General features: G+C 47.1%; 1 protein-coding gene across 6 annotated transcripts in view; it reads left to right on the forward strand.

The window, feature by feature from the left end:
• The window catches only part of KLF15 (Kruppel like factor 15), a 38,833-nt gene that overhangs the window by 11,927 nt on the left and 8,182 nt on the right, over positions 1–18,724 (forward strand). For 4 of the 6 annotated variants that reach the window (XM_036321843.1, XM_036321847.1, XM_036321844.1 and 1 more), the window contains exon 3: positions 872–1,040. The exons of 1 other annotated variant lie outside the window; for it this stretch is intronic. In XM_036321843.1, coding sequence (XP_036177736.1) covers positions 872–1,040 — 169 coding nt within the window. Of the gene's footprint in view, positions 1–871; positions 2,120–18,724 lie in introns of those variants that run through there. One more of the 6 variants, XM_036321842.1, reaches the window with a different exon arrangement.

Consider the following 18,724-nt stretch of genomic DNA (forward strand, 5'->3'; position numbering starts at 1 on the left):
CCAGAGTGGGCCATCACCCCCTACCCATTGGCTGGGTTGGGGACAGCTTTCCAGGGGCACCACCTAATCTGCCTCTTGCTGTGTGGTCCTACGTCCAGGAACGGGGCTCCTGAGTGTGTGCATATATGTGTTCACATAGGTAGACATTGCATTGTGTGTGCGTATGTGCATACATGTGTGCACAGGTGTGGAGTGGGTGGCATGTATATATGTATGAGTGTGCTCACATGTGTGCAGTGTACCCACGCCCACAACATGCACACATGTGTGGCATGTATGTATAGACATGGGTGTGCATGCGTGCACATGTGTACGTGTGTGAGTATGTGGATTCGTGCATGCATGTGGGTGCATTGATGCACTAGGACTTGAGAGGACTGTTCCTATGACAGCCCCATCCTCCTGTGGGTGCCTGCTCTGGGTGCCTGCTGTGTCCACACTTTCATGTAAATGTACTGACTGGGCACCTACCATGCACCAGGTAGACGTGTCTTTCCTCATGGAGCTGATGGTCTAGTGCCGTGGTCGGCAAACCGCGGCTCGCGAGCCACATGTGGCTCTTTGGCCCCTTGAGTGTGGCTCTTCCACAAAATACCACGTGCGGGTGCACACGTACAGTGCGACTGAAACTTAGCCCATGCGCAGAAGTCGGTATTTTGTGAAAGAGCCGGTATTTTGGTGAAAACTACGAGCCGGTATTTTCACCATAAATTTAGAAGCACTTGGGTAGCTGAAGTATCCTGAGCTGCCCAGCTGGTGGAGTCCTGGGGATCCACTGCTGGCCTGGGTGTATGTGTTTGGGGGGATGAGGGGGGGGTGGGTAGGGGCAGGGTGGGCCAGCCTGGCCTCGCTGATTGCTGTGTCCCTGTAGGTTCTCCCGTTCGGATGAACTGTCAAGGCACCGGCGTTCACACTCAGGCGTGAAGCCCTACCAGTGCCCTGTGTGTGAGAAGAAGTTCGCGCGGAGTGACCACCTGTCCAAGCACATCAAGGTGCATCGCTTTCCCCGGAGCAGTCGCTCCGTTCGTGCTGCCAACTGACCCCCCCCACCTCCACCCACCCACACAACCATTACCGCTACCACCTGTTCACCCCATCCCACCAGCCCCATCAGATGGTCCAGATCACCCATATATTTTGTAGCAATAATTTATTTGCCTCCTTCAGAGAGATGTGACAATGTTGCCAACCCATCAGCCTGGGTTGATATGGGAAGAGGGGGGCTGGCCTGGGAGGCAGGAACCCAGAGCCCCCCCCACCTGCTGCCTTTCCTGGGGAGACCCAGCCCCTGACCCAGGAGGCCGGCCTTTGTGCCTTTGCACCTTCGTGCCTTCCTGCGCCGCTGACAGGCCTCTGCTGCAGTGTCTGGGGGCCTGGCCCTTCTCCCACTGGGCTCCCTGCTTGGGCCAGGGCCAGCACTTTATTGCCCGGGAAGATGAAATGTGCAGTTTTGAAATGTCAGTTCCCACAGGGAGCCTCACTGGGGAAAAGGAAGTAGGCCAAAAGTCCTGGGCTGCACTGTGGTGTGCAGGTGGTTTTGTCCAAATGCTTTGCTCAGCCTGAATACCAGAAGGTATGGGCAAGGCTGTTAGGGGTGCAGGACCTGGCCTCCTGGTGGCTGCAGGATTGGGGTGAAAAGTCCCCCCTCTGGGGGCTGACAGTGCATGTGCTTCAGTTAAATGTGCAGGGCAGGCAGACAGATGCAGGCTAGCCCCGGAGCATCTGTACCCAGTGTGGCTCATCCCCTCGTCCTGTTTCCCGACACCAGCCTCCAGAGTCACCTTTTGGGAGGAGAGGGGAACAGGCTGTGTAGCAAGTAGAAGAATCAGATAAAGCCCCCAATCCCAATTTAGAAATGCATTCCTCATTTTGTCTAGAAATTAATATCAAATGAACTAGCTTGTTTTGATAGGTTTATTTCACATCCTATGAATGTATGTAAATAAACTGTACATAGGTACATCTACATAAAATATCTTTTAATAACATCAGCATTTGTGTAAATTTGAAATTTTAAAAATCTATAAAGCTGGTGTATATATGTTACAATTATGTATATTTTCTTTGGTCCTTCATAAAAATATATTTACTTTGCCAATAAAAAGAAAAAAGAACTCAATAACTTAATGATATTAATACACTGTTTTCCTCTGCTCTGCCAGGAAATGGGGTAATCTGGGGGCTGAGTCTCGGGACCTTGAGGTTTATACCTGGAAGGATACAAAGGCATCTTTGGGGTTAAGCCCCTGGCCTAGCCATGCAGGGTTCCCACACAGCCCCACCTACAGGCTGGCTGTTAGGTTTCGCTTATTCCAATATCCCAGAAGGCCAGGCGTGCTCTCTCCTCTTCTCTACACAACCCCAAATCCAACCCTTATCCCAGCATTACTTATGGGAAGCCACTGCAGGCCAGGCCAGGCCCACGGGGGTCACTACTCCTCTGATTTACTGTTGGAGGCCCTTGCTCGGCACTTGACACTTTCTGTGCAGTCCATCAGGTATTTATTGTGCACCCACTGTATGTTTTATGCAGATATAGGGGCAGATCATGCCCCCTCCTGAACTTCTGGAGGAGATGGCATATTCCCGTCTGCTTGCGTGGTAAATGGATTAGGAGTTCAGCCACCACCTTCACCCTCCCCAGCTGCTCAGAACTCTGGGGAGACAAAGCCTCCTGAACTCCCCAGATGCTTGAGGCTCTCTGAGCATTTGCACAGTTGGGATTTGGACCCATCCACACATCCTGGCAGGCTGGGAACAGGGTGGGACCAGAGGAAGGAGAAGCCATGAGCTAGCCAGGTGGGCAGGGAAGGTGGCCACAGTTCTATTGTGTGAATTAGTAGGTGAGGACCTTCCAGAGGTGATTGTCTACCCAGGAACCTGATATAAGGAAGGCCAGTGTTTCTCAGTGACAGCCTCAGAGACTGGCCCTGGTCCTGGGGAAAGGACTTGGCCTATGACATCTGTCCTTTGCCCCTGACCAAATATACCTTCTATGGCCAAACATGCTTGGGTAAGTGAGGCATTAGCATAGCCTTTCTTCATCCATAAACAAACAACATAGCCCAGATAAAAGGACACCAGAGGTCAGGACAGTCACTGTGGAGGAGCCTGTGAGCACATGTATCCATGGTGCTGGGCACTGACCCAGAACCCCACTCCGCTCATCTCTGTGGATGTCCCCACAGCTCGCTTACTCTGCGCCTGCAGCCTCCAGCTGACCCTGTGTCCAGGCCAAGGCCAGGATGGTTGTGTGTGGTGGGGTGGTCTAAGTCATTACCCTCAGTCTGGCTCCAGACTCCTCACCTGATGTGTATGTTTGCAGCCTTGTCATGCACCTTGGCAGCACAGCTGAGTGAACAGGGCATGGAGGGAAGGGCACTGCCTCTTGATCCCCACTCCCCCCACTTTGGATTTCTTAAACTATAGATTTGAGCTTCTTCCCCCTGCAGAATGGGGATGAAAGTCCTCAGGTGATACATGGTGGGGAAGGGTAAGAGAGAGCGTGTGACTTTGAATAGGGTGAGGACCCTTTCCAGGCTGTGAGCCTGCCTTCAGGCCAGATGGAGAGCCTGGGGAGTCAGGGTCTCTGGTCTTCTACTGCCGCTAACACCATTGCAGCATGACCCATGAAAGCATTAGGAGTTCTGTTGAGGCACCTAGCTTGTCTCCTACCTCTGGGAGACTCCCATGCCACCACCTTTGTCACTGGAAGAAGAGTGTTTGTCTTAGCCTATGAGCCAAGAAGCAGATGGAGATGTGAGCCAATGTGCCCACAATTGTTTCTAATAGGGAGGAGTCTGGAAAGTTGCAGAGCTTTAACACCCTGGTACCCCACCTTGCATAATACCCTTCCCAAAGGCACACAGAGGGGGAAGTATCATTTATTGAGCAGTGAAGCAGGCAGAGTATGGGTTAGACTGCTATAACAAAGAAACTCCCCAACACTGTTGCTTACATAGGTAGTTTCTTTTTCTCTATTTAAATATTCTGAAAGTAAGCAGTCCAGGCTGATATGGCAGCTCCATTGTGGGGAGCTCCTCTCTCGTTGCTCTCCATGCCCTAGGGTGTTGGTCCAAGATGGCTCACCAGGGTACTGTGCCAGCCCAGGGAAAGCCATCAAGGGGCCATGTGTTCCCTCCCTCCCTGAAAGGTCAGGGGCTGGGATTTGCACAGTCTTGTCCACCCATGTCCCATTGGCCAAGACAATCACAGGTTCATCCGCTGCAAGAAAAGCTGGAAAATTTAGTCTTAATCTGGAGGTTATGGACACAGCTAAAATTTGGAAGTTCTATTAAAATAGAAAGAAAAGAAGAGTAGGTGTTGAGTTTTCACTACAAGCACACCCGCCATGTTGGTGTCGAGCCTGGTGCCATGCACACATTCTGTTCACCTCTCAGAACCTTGCAAATTGGCCTCTTCCCTGCAGCATGTAAGTCATGGTAGAGTGGGTGGTACCACCCCCTCCCCCCCCCCCACCGCCCCATGGCTTTGTTCGCATTCTCAGAATGGGTGTCACTGGCAGGTATGGAACCAACTGTCAGGCTTGGAACATCAGGGTATCATGAGGGGAAACCCTGTGGGTATAGAGGAGCTCTGACACTTTGGTTGACAAGCCAAGGCTACAAATAACAGAATCCTCACCCATGGGGACAAAAGTAAACAAAACCAAACCCTTATAAAGTCACCAGTGTCTATTCTTCAGTAGGATCCAGAATCTCTACAAGGGTCAAGGGGATAGAAGCAGAAAGATCTGGGGTCAGGACTTCTAGGGAATTATAACTTTTCTTATGCTCCATTGGTTCTAAGTATCAAAGACCCAGCCAGTGGGTGTAGGGAGAAGCTGCTGGGAATGGGCATGTTAACTCGCACAGCTGTCAATGTGATGAGGGTCTTAGAATATCATATAAGGGGACCAAACACAGGGACAAGGTCAGCTCTCTTTGTGACAGACACCGAGTCTGAACTGCATTACCTGAAGTTAGGCTAAGGTGACTAATGCCACTGGGCCTGCTAAAAGACTGCAGGTGGAGGCAAAGGGAGCATTCAGAAGACTCAGAAAATATATACCTCAGCGATCCACTGCAGGACCCAGAAAGGCATCTTTGGAAATTTCCCGTTATCTTCAACAGGTAAAAAATCCCTGGTGGCTCCTGGGAGGCCACAAAGGGGGCCCTGGCTGGAATAGAACAGAAACAAGATGAGGTACAGAGAGAGGTGGAAGGGATGAGGGAATATTGCAAGAGAACAAAAACTGCAACAGCAAAATTAAAATCTGCCTTGGAGACAGCAAAGAAGGGTAGGCAGGGCAGGCTTCCGACTGCTGCCATGGAGTTCAAACTCACATGGATCCCAGACCCAGCTGGGAAGGAAAGATGAAAGTGGGATAGATAGGTATGGAGGGCAAGAAAAATCAGTAGCTGGATACTGGGGTTCTGGAACAGATTCCAGAACAAATAGCATATGTATTAATATTGTAAATAGCATATACAACATACTAAAATGTAACATATAAAATGTGCTAATATGTAACATATACTAGTGTGTAACATATCTCTATATATAAAAGCCTATGCAACCATTTGACTGGCCGGTAGCTATGATGCACACTGACCACCGGGGGACAGACGCTCAACGCACAAGACGCTCAACGCACAGGCATGGAAACATGGAACAGACTGATGAATCTCAGAGGGAAGAGGGAAGGGGGCGGGCAGGAAGAACTTTGAACCAAAGATATATGCATACTAGAGGCCCAGTGCACAAAGCTGGTGCATAAGTCCCTCGGCTTGGCCTGCAGGAATCAGGCCCAAACCAGCTCTCCGACATCGCCTGAGGGCTCTTGGATTGCGAGAGGGTGCAGGCCAGGCTGAGGGACCCCACTGGTGCATGAATTTGTGCAGTGGGCCTCTAGTACTAATATATAACATAACAAATATGTACAAATAGAATTATAATACAATTATACAATATGTAATTAAATCATATATAACTATATGCACACTTGATGTAAGTGGAGGGCTGGGAAAATACCCTACCCGTGGAGGCAGGAGGGCATAGTGGGTGGGTCTTGGAAGCAGAAACTGGAACTGAGCCCACTTGAGCCCTATTGGTTTCTCTGACTCTCAGGGTACTTATGTGAAACCAGTGTCACTACATTGATTCCCCAGGATGTGTGAAGAGGAAGTTAGCATATTTACATAGCAAATCCATTGCATGATGGACAAGAGGCCACAGTGATGAGGCAGAAAGAGAAATGTGGCACCCAAAGAAGGGCCTTCCACTAGAGAACTGCCTGAGATAAGGACATGGAAGCTCAGAGGCAGCTCTCACCTCCTGAGGTCAGGCCTTGGCTGGAAGGGACACCTGTGGGCCTTGCACAAAGGACCCCCTCATGGAGTGAGGTCTGGACCCTGAGACCAAGTAAGCTTTCAACCTCCATTGGTCCTTTCCCATCTGCTCTAATTCTGGGAGTCCGGGAGATGTGAGGACACACCGGCATCGCCGTCCTCACCTGTCCCCAGCGTCTGGTTCTGTGAACTGGGCCTTGACTCTGAGCTGAACGAATGAGAGCAGTTTCCAGATGGAATGGTGCTGGCTCTAGTGAGGAGTGGGATCACCACAGCTCCCTTTAAAAGATTACATCAGAGAAGTCAGGCACCTGAAAGACAGATGAGTAGAATGAGAGTAGGGTTGTCAGAGCTGGAAATAGCTGACTACAAGAGTGAAAATACATTTAGCTAGACAGGAGTCTAAAGAATGGCGAATGGGTTTTAACATCCAAATGCAGATACCAAATACTGTTACAGAAAGAGAAGAAAGGTTTGCAATGTCCAAGTAACAATGTAATTAATACCAGTCTGGCTCCAAACACCAGGTTGTACGAACAGTTGTGCAAATGCTTGAAGTGCCTCTGGTAGGACCTTCCTCTTTCCCAGAGAAGTCCTTGCCCTTTAAAGGAGCAAATTAGACTAGTGGCATTTTGGACATCTGATTTTATGTATTTCCCCCTTCCCTGAGATGTCTCTGCCTTGAGCACAAAAGGAAGAAATGAGGCTTGATGTCTCATTTCTATGGGGTAATTGGCAACTGGTAACTGGTAAGTTGGTAACAGCTGTCCCCAGAGGGCTCAGCTGGAAAGAGGAATGAGGCAACCTGTCTGGTCCCACTGAAAAGTGGCAGTGGGTGCCCTTCTCCCACTGAAGCCCAGGACAAAAAGTGGGTGCTCCCACTGGCTTGGAGCTGCTGGCAGGACGAGTAAGTGGGCAGTTGCACCCTCCTCCCCAGAGGACACCCAGGACCCATGAGTACCCATGTAGAGGAGTTCTGGGTCTCACTGAATAGATGAAACTGTGGCCTCCCCTATGTGTCAGCTTGAGGGAGGACTCGAAGGTGGTGATGCAGTGATTGGTGGGAGCTCCTTTTCTCCCTTACTCTCAACCTTGCTAAAAGTCTGGGTGCACATCTGGAAATTCATGCCCTCTCCTGGTAGTGAAGATGCCCCTCACCAGCTCAGCAGGCTCTGTGTTCTCCCATAGCACCCCTTTCTCCCACTTGATGCCTTCAATACTGGTCCTGAGAGTCCAGCCACTCTGGCAAGAACCATCTGTGCCACCTTTACTAAAAGTTTGCAGGGTTACAATATTTTGCTTGGTGGCATATTTGATGTTTCAATCTCTATATATAAAAGCCTAAGCAACCATTACGACCAAATGACCAGAATGACTGGAACGACCAATCAACCAGTTGCTATGGTGCACTGACCACCAGGGGCTAGATGCTTAACACAGGAGCTGGTCCCTGGTGGTCAGTGCACTCCCACAGACAACCTCCTGTAGCCCCTCCCCACAGCGGGCCAGCCAACCTCCCACGGCCCCTCCACCCAGCTAGCTGCCCCTGCCCCACAACTGGCTGGCCAACCCCCGCAGTCCCTCCCCCCTGCTGGCCAGCCCCCAGGTAGGCCTTGATCGCTGGCCAAGCCAAGGGACTCCATCCGTGCACAAATTCATGCACCAGGCCTCTAGTTAAAATAATAACATAATTATATCTACTAAGTTATAATAATATAATTTATAATAGTTACATAATATAATCATACATATATACTATAAGTAAAGATTATAACTATACTTATTGGCCACCCTCTTTGCAAGGTACCCAGGGACTTTACTTTTGGCATCCATCCCTTCTGTCACCTTCTAAGTGTTTACCTCTTCCTTCTGGAACTTCAAATTCCTGGCCTCTTTAAATACACAGGAGAATTAGAGTCAGATTTCCCGGTTCATATAACCTCTCCCTTCCTCAGTTTCCTTATCTTCACAGGATGATAATGGTTCCTTCCTCATAAGGTCAGTGTGTGGACTAAATGAGTGAACATGAGATGCACTGAGAACAGAGTCCGGCAGGGGGTAAAAGATGTTACTATTGGTGGCATTTTTATTACTACCCATTGTTACTTGAGCATCCCCTCAGCATTCCCACCTCTTCACGCCAAGAGGCTGAATAAGACACTTCTTCTAAATGAACACAGCACTCTTCCAACAGTCATCTTATCAGGGCAAACGTTTTCCAGCACCTGCACATCTTGCCAGCAGACAGGCGAGCCCATTCCCTTTTCAAAAGGATTGCAACATCTCCTCAGTGTTCATTCATAGATCATTAAACACTTAGCAGAGAGAACTCAAAGCTAAAACAGGGGAGGGCAAAACACAGAGTTTATTCTTGCATTGTTTATTAATTATTGTATTATTTTCATATGAACAACTGTAAACCTACCTTTGCCTCGCCCTGTATGTTCAAGCCATTGTTGATGAAGTATCAGGTGATAAACAAGATAAACCCAGTTGGAAACTATAGAGGCTTTAAAAGGCTATGCATGATTCACAGGTTTTATTTGCATTCTTATTTGCATTATTTTCTAGGTAGGAAGCTAATCACTGGACTGTCCCACTTAATACCAGACACCTGGAAATTCTACCTGAGGCCAAATTCTCTTACATTGACACACTTTCCACACCCCCACAGGAGTCACAGGCCTTGCATCCCATAAAAAGAACCGCAAAACGTATGCCCCAATCTTCAGGGGCCTGAGGTCTGAGTGCAGGGGCCTGTCTTGGTGTGTATGTGTGTGCGTGTGCGTGTGAGTGTGTGATTATACCCTTGGACACTGGGCATTTGAGCCTCACCTAAAACTGCCAAGCGGATACTCTGGGCACCCCATCAACATAGAATTAGCCACAATGATATAATTTATTTCTAAATAAACTTTATTTCGTGTATACAAAAAAAAAAGAATAGACATGGATAAAGTTAGACATGGAGAGAAATGTATGAGCTAACAAGTCAAATATATCTGGAGCATAGAACTGTTCTATAAATTAGTGAGTAAAAGATAAAAATTCCAATAGAAAAATGGGCAATGAATATAGTAACTTTACAGAATAAGAAATGTGATTAGCAAATCAGTCCATTGAGAAGATGTTTGACCTTGTGTGTGTGTGTGTGTGTGTGTGTGTGTGTGTGTATGGATTCTATTTATGAAAATAAAAATGATAATGGATTCTATTTATGCTGGCTAGACTGAAAAAAATGTAAAAGATTGATTACATCCAAGGTGTAGAAATGGCTGCTTCAACATTGTTGATGGCAGCACAATTGTTTTTCAAAGGATAATTTGGAAGAATTTATCAAAATTTAAAATGTGCCTGCTCTTTGACCCAGCAAACCCACCATTAAAAATTTGTGTATAAAGGAATGTGTACAAGTTTGTTCTATTTAGCATTATTTATAAAATAAAAGCATAATATGCTAATTAGACTGGACGTCTTGTCCTTCCCAAGGAAGCCACAGCAGCGGGGGCCAAGGCAGAGGCAGCTGGGGCAGAAGGGGGAGCTGAGCCCCTTGCACGAATTTTGTGCGTCGGGCTTCTAGTTATTTATAACAGCAAACGGTGGAAAACAACCTAAAAATTTACTAATGGGTAATTGGATAGATAAATTATGCTTCCCAGAAGCTAGCTTTTACTTGGTTGGCTGTCATAATTATAGAATATTTACACTTTATAGAAAAGTTATGTATCAGGTCTTAATTTTTCGACCCGATTAACGTGATGGGACAGGATGTAGGTGTTAATAGCCTTGATACCCATGCAGCCCATAGAAGCACAATGGGAATATGGGAGAGAGCACATGCATACGCCACTTCCCACTTCTAGTTCAATGGGTTCCAGCCCACTCTGCCGTTCCGAGAAAATGCCAGGCAGCTCCACCGCAGGGCTTTGCACTGGCTGTTCCCTCCACCTGGAACGCTCTTCCCATAGCTCCCTCCACGCCTCCTTCAAGTCTGACTCCGATGTTACTGTGAAGGAAAGGACTCTAATTAATAGATTGTATCTACCTTCATTTCCTTGTCTTGATAAGTGCACCCTGCCTATGCAATGTGCTAACAGCAGGGGAAGCTGAGAGAAGGGCATTCCAGAACCCTCTATACTATTTTTGCAACTTTTATAAATCTAAAGTTATTTCAAAATAAAATGTTTAAAAACAACAAAAAATTTTGCTTCTGCCAGTACTTCCTACCTCCTCCCCTTCCCGATCTTCCCATCTTTCTCCACAGCACGCACCCTCTCCTGTACCAAGTCCTTTGTTCAGTGTGGGATCTGTCCCCGCCTCCCTGGTTCAGCTGTGTTTTATGAGGACAGAATTTGCTATGAGCCCAGATCCTGGAATAAATAGTATCATACAATCTATAAATTCTAGTTTCTGTGCACCATAATTTACTTACCAATTCTCCATTAATGAATTTTTAGATTGTTCCAAAATGTTTGCTGTCGTAGATAATGCTATAAAATACAACAGACGAGCACACATATCTTTACACACGGCTTTTTAATGGTGCATTTGCTGGGAAAAGAGCAGGTACATTTTAAATTTTGATCAATTTTGCCAATTATCATCCAAAAAACAATTGTTCTGGGGATATAATTTACTCATTTATTTGGGTTATTACCTGCTCTTCCCCACTGGAACATAAACTCCTTGGGAATAGATAGGGGTTTTGCCTGTTTTATTCAGTGCTGTACACCCAGCTCACAGAACACATATTTGTTGAGCAAATGACATGGGTAGGCAAGAGCTAGTGCTACAATTGGTGGCATAAGATATAGAGGTTTAAATATATTATTTAAGGCTATGAAGGTAGTGTGGTCAGTAGAATAATAACCCCCCAAGGATCCCACATCTTAAATCCAGAACCTGAGATTATGTTCCCTCATGTGGCAAGAGGGATTCTGCAGATGTGATTAAGAATCTTAACTTTGTTTTTCAATTACAGTGGACGTTCAATGTTATATTAGTTTCAGGCATGTAGTATAGTTTTTAGACATTTATATAACTTACAAAGCACCCCCCCGCCCCTGACACCATGCATAGTTATTACGATGCTATTGACTATATTCCTTGTGCTGTACATCCCTGTGATTATTTTGTAACTGCCAATTTGTACTTCTTGGTCACTCCACCTTTTTTTACCCAGTCCTCCTACTCCCCTCCCCTCTGGCAACCATTAGTTTATTCTCTGCATCTACAAGTTTGTTTCTGTTTTGTTTGTTTGTTTATTTTGTTTTTTAAATTCCACATATATGTGAAACCATATGGTATTTGTTTTTCTCTGTCCAACCCATTTCATTTAGCATAATACCCTCTAGTTCTATCCATGTTGCCACAAACGGTTAAGATTTCATTCCTTTTTATGGCCAAGTAATACTTCATTGTTTGTATGTACCACACATTCTTTATCCATTTGTCTTTTAATGGGAGCATTTAATTCATTGACATTTTATGAGTTGTTTTCGGACTGTGTTTGCAGTCCTTCTCTACTCTGCTCTTATGCCCTTGCTCTCTTCTCTTGTATGACTTTCCGTAGTGTTGTGTTTGGATTCCTTTCTCCTTATTTCTTGGGTAGCACTTGCAGATTGATAGTTTGTGGTTATGATGTGCTTCGTCCATACCAGTGGTTCTCAACCTTCCTGATGCTGCGACCCTTTAATACAGTTCCTCATGTTGTGGTGACCCCCAATTTCATTGTTACAAATTGAATATAATTAAAGCATAATGATTAATCACAAAAACAATATGTAATTACATATGTGTTTTCCGATGGTCTTAGGCGACCCCTGTGAAAGGGTCCTTTGACCCCCAAAGGAGTCGCGACCCACTGGTTGAGAACCGTTGGTCTATACCAAGCCATGTTCCTAGCAGTCTATTTTATTTATTTTTATTTTTTTTTGTTTTTTTTGTTTTTTTTTTAAATATATTTTTTATTGATTAAGATATTACATATGTGTCCTTGTCCCCACGTTACCCTCTACCCCCCCCCCCCCGCTCATGCCCTCTCCCCCCCGTTGTCCATGTCCATTGATTAGGCCTATATGCTTGTATATAAGTCCTTTGGTTGATCTTTCCCCCTTACCCCCACCCTCCCCTACCTTCCTTCCAAGTCCTGACAGTCCAATCAATGCCTCTCCATCTCTGGATCAGTCCTTGTTCATTAGCTTATGTTGTTCATTATATTCCACAAATGAGTGAGATCATGTGGTATTTATCCGCTCTCCAGTTCCATCCATGCTGTGGCAAATGGTAAGAGTTCCTTTTTCTTCTTCCTCTTCTTAAAGAATACCTTTCAGCATTTCATATAATGCTGGTTTGGTGGTGATGAACTCCTTTAGCTTTTTCTTATCCGTGAAGCTCTTTATCTGACCTTCTATTCTGAATGATAGCTTTGCTGGATAAAGTAATCTTGGTTGCAGGTTCTTGCTATTCATCACTTTGAATATTTCTTGCCACTCTCTTCTGGCCTGCATGGTTTCTGTTGAGAAATCAGCTGACAGTCGTATGGGTACTCCCTTGTAGGTAACTGACTGTCTTTCTCTTGCTGCTTTTAAGATTCTCTCTTTATCTTTTGCTCTTGGCATTTTAATTATGATGTGTCTTGGTGTGGTCCTCTTTGGATTCCTTTTGTTTGGGGTTCTCTGCGCTTCCTGGACTTGTAAGTCCATTTCTTTCACCAGGTAGGGGAAGTTTTCTGTCATTATTTCTTCAAAAAGGTTTTCAATATCTTGCCCTCTCTCTCCTTCTGGTACCCCTATAATTCTGGTGTTGGTACGCTTGAAGTTGTCCCAGAGGTTCCTTACACTATCTTCATATTTTTGGAATCTCTTTTCTTTTTTCTTTTTCGGTTGGGTATTTTTTGTTTCTTTGTATTTCAAATCTTTGACTTGATTCTTGGGATCCTCTTTTCTGCTGCTGGATCTCTGTAAATTATTCTTTATTTCAGTCAGTGTATGCTTAATTTCTAGTTGGTCCTTTTTCATGTCCTCCATGGTCTCCCTATACTTATTGAGGGATTCATTAAATTTATCGGCGGTTTCCATAAAATTCTTGAAAAACCTTATAACCGTGGCCTTGAACTCTATATCCAATCGTTTGCTTTCCTCCATTTCTGCCATTTGTGACCTGTTTCTTTGTCTCCGCATTTTGGCAGCTTCCCTGTGTTGATAGAGTGGCCCTGCGCGCTAGGTGTCCTGTAGGGCCCAGTAGCTCAGCCTCCCCAATTACCTGGGGTGGACACTCTTGGTGCACTCTTGGTGCCTTGGTTGTTGTAGAATCACTGGGAGGAATTGACCTCCAGGCCAAGTGGCTGTGAGAATCAGCTGTGTCTAAAGTGGGAGAACTTCTGTGCTGAAGACACCCTTCTGGGGCAAGACTTGCTTCAGTGGGGCTTTGGTGCTCACTGAGTCTTCTCCCTGAGTGTGTCCCTTATGGATCTGAGGAGTTGCAGTCTGGTACCCTCTGACCACTGGGTACAGTGGCTCCTGGATCTAAGGAGGTGCTAATTCAGCCTCTGCCTGAGGCCACACAGCAGGAGCCACGAAGAGGCTCAGCTGTGAAGCAATGCAAGCCGCTGCGGGGCCTTGGGCCTTCTCTTGGAAGTTCCGGGTCTGCCTGGCTGGGCTGCAGTTAGGTACATTCACATGCAAAAGCCTCTGCCGCAGCCTGGGTGGGGCGGGGTCTCAGGGAGTCAAAGGGCGGAGAAAGCAGCTATGGCCGATTCTCCGCCCGGAGTCTCGCGTCTCAGTGTCCCGGTAACGGCTGCAAGCACCTCTGAGGGAAAGCCGCCTTCAAGTTCGCCCGCTGCCGGACAGACCAGCTTCTCCCCGTATGAGACCTGGGTCCCCAGAGACTTCCCGGAACCGGAGTTCAGAGCAGTCGGGAGTTTGTGATTCAAAAAGACAGCCGCGTCCTCAGGTGCCACCCCCTTTCCTCGCGCGCGAGCCGCCGTACCTCTGCACTTCACCTCCGCAGCGCCTCTGGCTCTCAGCGTGCTTTTCTTTCCTGCTAGTTGTAGAATTTACACTCAGCCAGCCTTCCTGTTGTTCTGGATGAAGTTTGCTCAGTCCTTTGCGGTAATTTTCAATTGTTGTGGGAGGCGACAATTTCCCGGTGTTTACCTATGCCGCCATCTTCCCTAGCAGTCTATTTTAAGTTGATGGTTGCTGATGTTCGAACACATTCTCTAAGCACTAACATTTTTTATCACTCTCTCCACGTTTATGTTTCTGCCATTATTTTTTACTTCTTTTGTGTGTATTTGTGTGTCCCTTAATTTACTGTTGTAATTACACATGATCTTCCTACTTTTGCTTTGTACTTATTTATGTGTTCATTGGTACACTGCTTTTATTATGTGTTTACCTTTGTCAGTGAGGATTTTTTTTCTTTGCAATATTTTCTTGTACATATTTTTTATTTTTAAAGACGTTCCTTTAACATTTCCTTTTTAAGAAGGAAAGATTTTTAAAATTGATTTTTAGAGAGAGAGGAAGGGAGAGGAAGAGACAGAGAGAAACATTGATATGAGAGTGAAACATGGATTGGCTGTCTCCTGCATGCCCCCTATTTTGGATCCAGTCCCCAACCTGGGCATATGTCCTGACTAGGTAGGAATCAAACCAGCAGCCTTTTGGTGCATGGGGTGATGTCAAACCAACTGCACTGGCCAGGACTCCTTAACATTTCTTGTAATACTAGTTTGGTAGTGATTAATTCCTTTAGCTTTTTCTTGTCTGGGAAGCTCTTTATCTCTCCTTCAATTTTGAATGATAGCCGTGCTATGTACAGTAGTCTTGATTGTAGGTCCTTACTTTTCATCACTTTGAATATTTCATGGGCGCTCTGAGCCTGAGGGCACCACAATGCCACAGTGAAGCTCACCAGATTGTATTCTATTCTCCCCGGGTGGTCAGTGAAGCTCTGTCGGGAGCCCTGGGCTGGACATAGCTGTGCTGGGGAGTTCAGGTGAAGACACTTGTGTGATGTTTTTAATGATGGTGGCAGCTTTTCCAACCCGCAGGATAGGCTCTTGGTGATGTGGCCACTGCACCTCCCATCAAAGCGGGGTCCTTTTCCCCGCCCCCTGAATTAGGCTGCGGTGGGACTGACATTTGATTTCTGAATCTGGGCCTCAAGAAGCCTTGCAGCTTCTGTCCCCACGCTCTTGGGAGCCCAAGACCACCTTGAGAGGAAGCCTGGGCAGGCCCTACCAAGGTGAGAATCCTCGAGGGTGACTGTCAGCACCAGCCACCAAGCATGGGAGTGATGCTGCCTGACGCCAGGGGTCAGCAAGCTTATCTATAAAGAACAAGATAGTGAGTATTTTAAGCTTTGAGGGCCACATGTGTTTCTGTCCAACCACGTGAAAGCAGCCATGGACAGTATGTAAACAAGCATGCCTGCTGAGCGACTTAACTGAGAGCACAGATGCAGAGAGGGAGGGGCCCTGCCAGCGAAGTCAGTCTATGAGAGCGCTGAAGACTTGATGCCTGGCAGGAGCTCTGACAAGTACTGAAATCAACACTCGATTCTGACACCAGATGCTACAAGAAGCAGGCTGGGAGGGGCTGCAGAACTGGGGACTGCCTGGTTGGCCACCTCCCCTTCTTCAGGAAGGGCTGGAACACAGCATGGGCATAAGACATGGATCCAACCAAAGGAGGAGGGGTCCACCCAACTATTTACTGTTGATAGGGAACTGGTTGGATCAGCTGCTGCCCCATTTTTGAACTGGCTGATAAGCAAGGCACTGGGGGCTGGGTCACCTTCCTGGCTTGTTCCAGACCCCTTAGTAAACAGGAATGGGGCTCAACAAACACTGAGCAGGTAACAGCTTGGGCTGGGAGGAGGCAGGGACTGCACTTAACCTGTACATTCCTACCTTGTCCACTGCCCTTGGACCTGGCTGACCTTCCCATGGGCGGTGGAGGTCAGGAGAAGTGAAGGTCTGAGCTCTGGGGGAGAAAGGCATCTGAGGGTAGGGTTCTCCCCCGGCGAGAGGAGCTTGGAGTGTGGCTGCAGAGGAGGGGTGGGAAATGCATGCTGTGCGAAGGTCAGGAGTGTGACTGGGGGCAGAAGGCCGTGCTGTGTCAGCTCAGTTCAGGTTCTTCCCCCAGTTGAGCTGATGGGAGAGGACAGAGAGCTCAGGAAAGGATGGTCATGCTTTTACAAGGTGGAAGGTAGGCATGGGACTCCTGGGCTGGCAAAGCCCGGGAGCCTGGATGAAGGGCCTCCTGCCCTTCCCGGCGTCTAACTTGTACCTGCTGGGACGCGGTGGACCTCATTCATCCTTCTTAGTGGAAGGTTCTTGGCTTCGGAAGAGGGCAAGGAGGCGGGAGCATGCTGAGGCTTCTCTCCCCCAGAGGACCCTGGGCCTGGGCTTAAGCTTCTGGAATCTGGAAGGGGTTCCTCTTTGGTGTGGGTGAGATTCTGGAGCAACTACAAACATGCGTAGCAGGGACCCAGAACATACGGGCCAGCAGAGCTGTTGTGAGGCCCATGACACAGGGTGGCGCAGGGCCTGTTACTCTGTTACAGCAGCCAGAGCTGACTGAGACAGTCTGCCTCCTTCCTGCCTTCCACGGGTGTTGATCTTCAGGGCAGCACATGTCCCGCACATCGACTTCCATCTCCGAGTCCACTTCAGGGGAGATGACATTATGCCTGAGAGCAGAGAACCAGCCAGGAAGTGGCCCCGCCCAGCCAGGCTCTTCCTCTCCTCATCTGGGGACCTCAACGTGGGGGCTGGGATGCTGGTTTTCTCCCGCTCTTAGCTGACCAGCTTGTCCTCAGGCCGGAGTCACAGAGCAGGAACAGAACCATCGAGGCCTGGGAGACATGGCCTGCCGGGGCGGAGAGGCAGGCTGGGAACCTTGTCAAGTCCACTGTTGGGGTTGTCGCTGGTGTCTGACGCTCAGGTGCCCCAGCTGGGAGAGTAAGTGGGTAAAGCTGATGGATGAGAGACATGCTCACAGTGGGGGGCGCTGGCCTGCAGGAGGTGGGACGCAGGCTGCAGGGATGGTCCTTCTCAGCTCCAGTTGACTGCTGCCCTGTTGCCAGAGCTTCAATTGTTAAAGACAAGCTAAAGATCCTGACTTTTATGCAAAACATTCTCAATTTTAAGTGTTGGTCCCATTTCTCAAAGACATACACTTGGATTTTTTTCAATAAATATATTGGAATTTTTTTTTTTTGGAAACTTGTGACAATTTGAAAAAAACTGCAGACAATCTGTGCAGCCTAGAAATATATATATTTTTTAAAAGAAAAAGTTAGGTGCTGGGGTCCAACCCCAGCGGGTCCAGGGGTTCCCAAAGGTGTGGACGGAGTCGGCGAAGAAGGAAGGACACGGAGACAGTGTTCAGTTGATCAGCAGCCTAGCCAGGATCTCCAGCCAGGATTTCCAGCCAGGATCTCTAGCCAAGTTCTGGTCTGGATCTCCAGAGAGGTTCTGCTTTGGATCTCCAGCCAGGTTCTGTGTCCATGTTCTCTTGCTAGGTTCTCCAGGTTCTCCAGCCAGGTTCTGTAGCCATGTTCCCTCGCTAGGTTCTCCAGCCAGGTTCTGTCCAGGTTCTCCAGCCAGGTTCAGTCACCAGGTTCTAGTCATGTTCTTTTGCCAATTTCTGTAGTCAGGTTCAGTCCAGGATCTTTTGCCATGTTCTCTCCAGCGAAGTTCTTCTGTCTGTAGGTTCTGTGTAGGTTCTGTCTTCTAAGTTCTGTGTGTAGGTTCTGTCTTCTGTTGTCTTGTTACATCTGTATTTATACCAGTTGACTCCAATCCTATCAATCTCTATTCCAAAGGTTAGGGCGTTTCTTATCTCCATTCCAGGGAGTAAAGATTATGTAGCTTAAGCATGATTGTTCGTAGTTAAAGTGATTAATTACCCGCCTGGCACTTAGTTAAGAGGTTTTATTCCCTCCCTAACTTCAGGGGAAAATCCCTACCTGGGGAAACAACCTTTCTCAGAGACCTTGGTTAAAACACATAGTGCCAAGAAGGTGAGCAAACATATTAAGAACAGTATGCCATATATGCCAGGTCCCTTGAAACAGCAAGGATGGACTGGCTCCCAGCAGTTAGGTATGTCATGAATGCATAAACCATATGCAGATACTATTTTATTTTGTCATTTACTACCATAAATATATACAAGTCAATTATAAAAATTTAACATTTATCAAAACTTATGAACACAAACACTGACACACCATACATGATGCCATACAGTTGAGAGAAATGTAAACAGATGTAAAGGTACAGTATTCAATCGTAACTACATAAAATAATACAATCTGCACTACTGTAACAATTCTGTAGTCACCTCCTGTTGCTATTG

The sequence above is a fragment of the Myotis myotis genome, unplaced genomic scaffold (genome assembly GCF_014108235.1).
Source record: "Myotis myotis isolate mMyoMyo1 unplaced genomic scaffold, mMyoMyo1.p scaffold_m19_p_9, whole genome shotgun sequence".
In the NCBI taxonomy this organism is placed as follows: Eukaryota; Metazoa; Chordata; class Mammalia; order Chiroptera; family Vespertilionidae; genus Myotis; species Myotis myotis.